Source organism: Centruroides sculpturatus, unplaced genomic scaffold (genome assembly GCF_000671375.1).
Source record: "Centruroides sculpturatus isolate CEXI.00-Female unplaced genomic scaffold, Cexi_2.0 scaffold122, whole genome shotgun sequence".
In the NCBI taxonomy this organism is placed as follows: domain Eukaryota; kingdom Metazoa; phylum Arthropoda; class Arachnida; order Scorpiones; family Buthidae; genus Centruroides; species Centruroides sculpturatus.
The window spans coordinates 722,058-730,899 of NW_019384345.1; the positions used below are offsets into that span (position 1 = coordinate 722,058).

The 8,842-nt window shown below is 27.3% G+C and overlaps 1 protein-coding gene across 1 annotated transcript in view; it reads left to right on the forward strand.

Moving 5' to 3' along the window:
• The first annotated feature begins 505 nt into the window (after positions 1-505).
• LOC111635362 (amiloride-sensitive sodium channel subunit beta-2-like) overlaps positions 506-8,842 on the forward strand; it is a 43,134-nt gene continuing 34,797 nt past the window's right edge. Inside the window, exons 1-3 of the mRNA XM_023380307.1 lie at positions 506-702; positions 4,815-4,895; positions 5,005-5,117. Coding sequence (XP_023236075.1) covers positions 506-702; positions 4,815-4,895; positions 5,005-5,117 — 391 coding nt within the window. The remainder of the gene's footprint in view (positions 703-4,814; positions 4,896-5,004; positions 5,118-8,842) is intronic.

The following is an 8,842-nucleotide window of genomic DNA, read 5'->3' on the forward strand; positions in this document are numbered from 1 at the left end:
TCATATTTCAATCTTTATTGTTTCTTACAGGTCGGCCATTAAAAGCAAGCAGTTTAACGGGTAAAAATAATAAAAATTTCCTGAATGATATCAAGTCATTTCTGTCACTATGCCATGAGAATATTTCCGCCTCTCCAGATAGCAAAGCCATTCGCAACACAAAAATTTACGAGGAAACCTCCGATTTTATGTAGCATGTGAAATAGTTTGTTTTTATTTGAATGAGAAGCGATTTGAACATTTTTACGGTAACTCTCTTTTATACTCTCTAACAGTAAATTGTAAAGTCAGAAACAATTTCTAAAGCCAGTGAACCGTGAAGGACGAGCGAAGCAGATAGTCGATCTTTCTTTTTCGTCATAGAACATCAACTGCCATCTGTTTTTCTTTTTCTCTCATGTAGCCTACATACAGAAGTTGCGCTACGTCATCGTATCAGAACAGTCACAGATTCCGCAGTTTTCCAATGGAAGCGTGGAATTCGCGTGAGATTGGAAAAGTCAAAATGTCAAGACAAGACAACTCATACAGTTTTTGCAGATTGTATCGTCTCCTGGGATTTCTTTGTCTTACTGCAGGTTGTTTATATCAAAGTTTTTCTTTTATGGCGATGTATCTAGAATATCCTACCACAGTAGAAGTGAATGTGATGCATCTGCCAGCTTTGAAATTTCCAGCGGTCACAATATGCAATAGTAACAGGTAATGAAAGCTTTTAAGAATATTAATTCATATTTTTTATCTTTTTGATAAATCTATAGTTAATAATATCTGAATAATAATTAATTTTAAAGTATAAATGATTAGTTATTATAACTGTCTCATATATTTTCAATTTTTTCGAATTGTTTTTAAGTCACTTATATGAAATTTCTTATCATAAATTTAATTCTAATTAATTTTCTTAATTTACTGTAGCCTATATATTTTGTAAGAGAGAAACAAATTCGTAACTTTGTTAGAGGTTTATTAATCCTTTTACTAAAACAGCCAGGTACACAATATTAGTAATTTTAAGTTTAAAATTTAAATTTCTTAAATTGAATTTTATGGTTTGTAACTATTTCGTTAGTAGTGTATAGTATTTTAATCTGTTGTCTAATTTTCTACATCTTTAGTAAATAATTTTATCCAGAGACTTCTAAAACAGCTACATGAACGATAAAATAAAATTAGTTTTGTTATAACAACTATGCGATGTATTGATTATTTGTATTTGTTTATTTAGTGACTTGTTAACAACACGGATCGAATAAATCTTAATTGTAAACCATATGCGAGTTCACATCACACCATTGCTCGCTCATTGATTTTGTTATAGATTAAATTTAATGTTGTTAACATATTAATCTTGTCAAGTTTCTATTTGTAAATACATTTTTATAGCTTATTTATCGATAAAACATTGATATTCAAATGTTTGCTTTTGTATATATTGAATTAAATATATGATACGTTTTTATAATTATAATTTTATAATAACCTTAATGCATCGAACGTATTTTTGCTAAACATTATTAAAAATATCAGATTACTATACTTCACTATGAATAATAATTTGTTTGTTTGTTTTAATACTCTTCGAATCCTCTGATATTAAATTTTGTCACTCAGGAATTCAATAAGTTTTATGCATTATTCATTAAGGAAAATATCGTAGAAAATTAATAGAAAACTTTCATTTTGAATCGATTTTGTTCAAAATTGAACTTTTAAGATATTTACAATACTTTGACATATTCTTTCATTTATAGTTAATTAATAATTATAAAAAGAAAATTATTAATTACATCCCTGTTTAACCATCATTATTTTCAAATTATTTTTCTTATCTTAATAAAATTTAATGTTCTAATTAATACGTTCGTTAATTTATGATTTAAAAAGAATTAAATGCTTCGTTATTTAAAATATTAAAAGTTATATTAAAATGATAAATTCATTACTTATAAAAGTTCACATAACTGGCGCCATGTTGATAAATTACTAAATAAAATAACTGTTTAATTCAGGTAACTAACACTTCATTAAAAGAAATGTTTCGGCCAAACATCTGACCCTCTTTGTGGCAAAATTTAATTAACAGATTAGAATGATGTAGAACATACAGATAATCAAATCTCCTCTGTTGTAGAACATATTTGAAATTAAGAATAAAACATATGTAGAAAAAATTCTTATATTAAAACAATAATTTAAATTTTTAAATTGGTGAATATGTTTTATTCATAATTTCAAATGTTTTATGTCGTTCTAATTTGCTAATTGAGTTACAAGCTGAGAAATGATGAGAGGCAGAGATCTTTTTAATAAAGTATTCCGAATTAAACAATTATCTTGTTTATTTATTTAAACTTATTGTTTTATAAACAATATTTTTCTGCAAAGTATGTAGGCATATTAAATATGTCCTATCAATAACAAAAATTATTTATTGAGTCGTTGCAAATGAAATAGCCGTTTTTCTAATTTAAACTTTCCGATCTTTGTAGTTCAACTTTTTTCCATATAAAGAGTGCTGTATGTTTGCAATTGGAAGAGCATAAACATAATATGTGGATTTAAAAATGTAATCTCATTTATATTGTGAATTCCACATGTTTTAAAGTACTTTTTCTGACTGCATGAAAAAAAAAATTGAATAATTTTCTTTTATGAGTATAAGCAGAGACATAATGCAGCCGAAGCAACCCGAAATATCAATAAAACTTTTGGTGAATATTCTGTGAGTGAGCATGTCATCAGGCATCGGTTCAAAAAATTTCATTCTGGGAATACAAATCTCAAAACTCAGAATTGAAGAACATCATCGAATCCGAATGTCTGGGAAATTGCGGAAAGGTTGAACATACTGGAAATTCAACCATTTCTCGACATCTAAGCATGTTGGGAAGTCAAGAAGCTCGACAAATTGGCAGGACCGTGCGGTAGATTTTCTCAGTATGATGCAAGTCTTCGAAATGCTGCCTCTTAAATGCTGCTTATGCCGCCCCCTTACTGTGCCGCCTGATGCGGCCGCATCTATCCATCATAGCACGACACGGCCCTGCAAATGGGTACGATACGAACTCAGTGAGAGAGATAAGGAGCATCATTTGGAGGTCTGCAGTTCTTTAATTATTCGTGACAAAAATGGAAGTATTCAAAAGAAATTCTTTCTCATCCACCTTATTCTCCAGACTCTTTGCCAAGAAATTATCTTTTTTAAAAATATATTTGGACAGTTTTTCGCAAGGAAAATCTTCAAAGAGATACTTAATAAAAGGTACTTTTTATTAAGTACCTTTTATAACTTTTTTGCTTCTCATTCTCTTAATTTCTATTAAATTGGTTTTAATGCATTTCTATTGCATTGGGAAAAGTGTATTAAACGAATTAAACATCTAATTTTATTTTCAGAAGACCCAAAAAATTAAAGTTTAATTACAAATTAAATACAGTACATATTTTTTAAATCATTCATTCTATATAGACTTACTTAACTAAAAAATGTGATGGCAAAAATCGAAGAACCTATATTACGCATTTTGAAGGAGATATTATTATTCCTTCATAAGATAAAAATTGAAAATACAATCACTTTATTCATGAAATATTTATGGAAGCGCAGTCTAACCAATTACCTATAAAAATCAATGGTTTAAAAGGTGAATCGCACATTATATAACCAACCTACTTTATATTAAAAATATATTCAAATGAATTTTTAAAAGTATATTACTAAAATTAAAGAAACGGTTGGATAAAATATCTACTTTGCAAGACATACTAAAGTAAATTTACAGATAAAGAACAACTGAAAATAAAAATCTTTGCCTAAACAAATAAATTTCTTAATATTCTAAGAATTTCCAGAAATTTATTTTTTTAAAATATTTTCGATAGAAAAATCAATTCTGAAATGTTTTATTTTAGGGATTTGAGTTAAAATTTTAAAAATAAATTATTTAAAATCGATATTTTTAATTAATTCTTATGAATATTTTCAATATTCAATTTACTTGTTTTATTTATTCAAAAACATTATCTTATATTCACATAAATATATATAATATATAAAACAGTATAAATGAGGTTTGTATTTGAATGAACAACCACAGATATTACTGTATATGCTAAACAAATTATTTTAAAATAACTGAAATAATAAATATTTAAGAATCTACAGCATAATTTCACAAATATATATGAAGATATCATTCAGAAGTTAAAATAACAGTAAACTAAGTTTGGTGTTTATAAGTTATTTGTATAGATACATAACTATATGTTTATACATATATGTATACATATAGTATATGTACGCGGATACGTTTGGTCATAAATAAATTTCATAAACATTAAACTTAGTTTATTTATTTTAATTTTAAGTTCTAAATGATCTCTCCACGTATTTTTGAGATTTATGTTTTAAATTCAAAACATTTATTATATTAATTGTGTAAAAATAACTTATTTGTATATTCGATCATATATTTATTTATTAATTTAAAGAAAATTAAACATCTATAGTTATATGTAAAACATGTTATATTCCAAAAAGTGTGTACAGCTGTACGGAAGTAATTATTATCATACAATTATAGTTTATTTATTTTCTAATTGATGTATATAGTCATTGATTATCGTTTTTGTTGCAGAATTAGATTAAACGAATGGTGCAAAGTAAATAGATCAATATGTGAAATGTCATCAAAAGAAAATGACGAGGTAGGCGTTTCAGTAATGATAACCATAATTAAATTTGTAAACTAAAACACAATTTAACAGGAATATGAAAAAATGTTACATAAAACTTACTATAACATCAAAAGAGGTTTACGAATGAAACTGGGTCATCAAAAGCAAGATTTTATTATTTATTGTGACTATGATGGACTTAATTGCTTTCAACAGTAAGTACTTTCTGTAGATTTCAGCTAAAACTTAAAGAATTAGAAATTATATAAAATTAATACATGTATATACCATATGAAAAAAAATATAATATTTTAGTATTTATAGATTCTATGATTATGAATATACAAACTGTTATACATTTAATGCTGAATGGGGAAAATCTGATACCGAACTTCCTATGGCAACTCTATTCAATCCAATTTCTGGAAAATCTTCAGGTAAATATCTCTTTTATGCAATTTGAAAAATGAAATTCATATATATTATTTCGAATAATTAATATTTAGCAATAGACATAATATTTAAGCTACAAATATATGATTATAAGAGAAAAAATGTCTTCACTATCTTATGAATATTCATAAAATACTGACAACACTTTTTTAATTAATGAATAATTAATTTAATAAGACTTTCCTGATAACTTAATGTGGAAGTTTAAAACAATGAATATTCTTTTAAAATAATCAATATTTTTTTTAAACTTCCACATTAACCCAGTGGGCTATTCCTTTAAACATAAAAAATAATTTTATTAGTTTATACTAAATGTATGATTATATTTAAATAATTATAATTATAGGGGAGACCGGGGCAACTTCGGCATGCGGGGCAAGTTTGTCAAGCGCTTTTTTTAAAAAACAAATTAAAAGGAGACTTTGGTTATAGGTTAGGCAGTTGAGTTTTATTCGTGGCTTGTTGAGTGTAGTGTTTTTATTGTTCTCCAACAAGCGTAGTTGAATTATCAAGCAAATTTTCATTTTCGTTGAATTCCATATAATATTTTTTTTCCATTTATATTGAATTGGCAGGTTTTGTTATAATTCCATGATAACGAAAGTTACTTTTCCTGTTAGAAGGATGTAACTTCAACTTATTCACGTGGCCAGATCATGGCTTGGCATTCTGTTCTCAGGGTTGTACTTAATGTTTCGAAATCATGACTAGCGGGGTAAGATCGGCAACATAAAGCCACATTAGAAGCAAAGGATAAAAATCAAAAAGATGATAAATGAAAACATGTTTGCATTTGTTATTCATGTATATATGTCTTTGAACTTGCATTTCGTTGTAATAATATTAAATGGGTGTTGGATTTGTATTTGTTTGTTTTAATAGTGAATTCCAACTTATACATTGTTAATAACATAATTTTATATACGTGCCTATCTTGCCCCATTACTGTTGCCCCTATACCAGGGGCAACTTAAATAAAAATAATTAAAATAATTACAACTTTACAAAAAGAGAGAAGTTGCCGATCTTGCCCCTATACCCGGGGCAACTTCGTCAATTTCTCTTTTCTCGTAAAGTTGTAATTATTTTAATTATTTTTATTTCCAAACTGATTTTAACCAGTTCTATAGTAAGGTAACATTCCAATAGACAATATGCGAAGCTTTTTTTTCAGTTTATAGCAGTATTTATTACACAAAATTTAAGTAAAGCTTAACATGCCGATCTTGCCCCGGTCTCCCCTATATTTATGTAGATAATGCTATAAAATTTTCATTATTAGTTATCATCTCGATATTTATAAACAATACATTTATTTTTGTAATGAAAATTATTTATGAATGTATATATATATTTATATATAACTAATATACTTAGCCAATTTTTGGAATTAACTTAGCTTAAAAGATGAAATGAATTACTGTTCAACTATGCCCTTTGAATGGATTACATTTTATAATTTTTTTCTGGATAATCTATAGCGAACCTTAATAATCTTCATTCAGTTTGACTAGCCAGCAATTTAGTTCGTTTCAACTCCATATAATCCATATAAAAACGACATTAGATTTATATATATATATATAAATGCAGAAAAATCTGCATTCCGAAATGCATAGCGAATAAAAATTTCTTTTCTCAACTGCACTTTGTCTCATGATTAAAATAGACTTGGTTATAAGACAAATTCGGGTTAGTCATTTGATAGTCTTAATTGGAATACCTTTAGGTTTTTCTGCATTTATATGATATTAAGTCTGCCATAGTAATTTAATTTCTAAATCGTTGTATAATACTATATATACATTTAATTTAGACTAGGCTTTCTCAATCTTTTTTCTACTATTGCCGCTTTTCGCTATTTTTCAAAGAATCGACTTGTACTGTAACCAGTTGCAAAAAGATTAAATTTTAAGCGGACGAAGGAACATAAATTTCGAATAATTTTATTAGAATATACACTCGTATATTTTTATATACGAATGTTTACACTTACTAACTTACTAAGAGATTTGAAAAAAAAAAATACATACTCGTTATAATTTATCTCCCTCTTAAGCGGAACTTTCGCCCTCGTTGAAAATGTCTGATTTAGACGATAGCTAATAAATGTTTTTTTATTTTAAAATAAATTAATTAAAGTTATACAATATACCGTTATTTATTTTTTATTGGCATTTCACAATAAAAAAATTGCACATTTCTTTATTTAATTTAATATATCGTAGGTAAAATTTCATAAATATCAATTATAGTTTTTATTCTTAATTCGCTGAATTTAAATCTACGTAATCACATTCATTTTCATAGACGAAAGCTAAAAAAATTTCCAATTTGTAATGGAAGCTTCTATGAAAAGATCTCATTATCATTTAATATATTCTTAACAAATGGCATACAAAAAAAAATCCTATTTCACAGCAAATAGATTCTGAACAGTTGATAAACTGCTATTTGCGATGTTGTTATTTATTATAATTACTCGGTGTGAAGCTGCATGAGATTTTGAGCTTCTTATACAAAGTTCCTGAAAAGACTTACCATTATCGAATAAGAAAAGATAAGAGTGACAAGAAAACAAATAAATATCTTACAATAAATTGTTTAATATTTTAAGTATTTTGGAAAAATAAATTTTAAATATAAGTATAATTCCTAATATTATCAGATTTCTAAATTATAATATACGTATACATCATAAAAATTTGATTATATTAAAAAATATATTTATATTTTAAAACATGTTTTTTCAAAATACTATATATTTTATAATGTATTGGATTACGTATACCTGTAATCCAATATATCCAATCATATACAGGTATATAGCTCTATATACCTAAATATATACCAGTGGCGTGCCGTTATTGGAAGCGGTGGATGCGCCGCTTCCCTTCTATTTTCTAAAAAATAAATGCATATTAATTTTAATTATATGAAAATAATCGCACAATATTTTATTATAACCGCATTATGTATCTTATTACAAATTTCTACACTACATGTGATAAAAAAAGATAAGATTGCTATTGTATATTCGAATATTAGTGGAGGAGTAGCGGAGTGGAAACGCTGTATTGTCAGCATCCAAAAAGCCAGATTCGCGCATGCGCTTTACAGAGCACCAACCTCATTCGGTTTAGCCTAGGACCTCGGGTGGATGCTACACGTATACCGCATCCAATTCTATCCAGGACCGGTTCTGGGCTGTTAGCCGCTTGCCCGCTAAATATTTGGCCGCCCTCGCCCGATTACGTGAATCGCAAGTAGATTTATAACTTAATCCAGTGGTTCCCAACCTTTTTTCATTAGCGTACCCCGTGACATGTCATATCTCTAGATTGTACCCCGTGACATGTCATATCTCTAGATTGTACCCCGTGACATGTCATATCTCTAGATTGTACCCCGTGACATGTCATATCTCTAGCTTGTACCCCTCATTTAAGAAATTTAGTGAGTAACCGTATTGTTAATTTTACATATTGTAACTTTAAATTAAAGAAAAAAACCTAAAAGAAAAAATGTATAATAAAGTTGTGATTGTTGCAAGGAACATTTTTTTATCTAATAATTTTTAATACTATTAGTTTATGATACATAATATGTTATTTTTTCTGCCATAATAACTAACTTTTTTCTGTACCCCTAAACAACCTATCGCGTACCCCTAGGGGTACGCGTACCACAGGTTGGGAATCGCTGT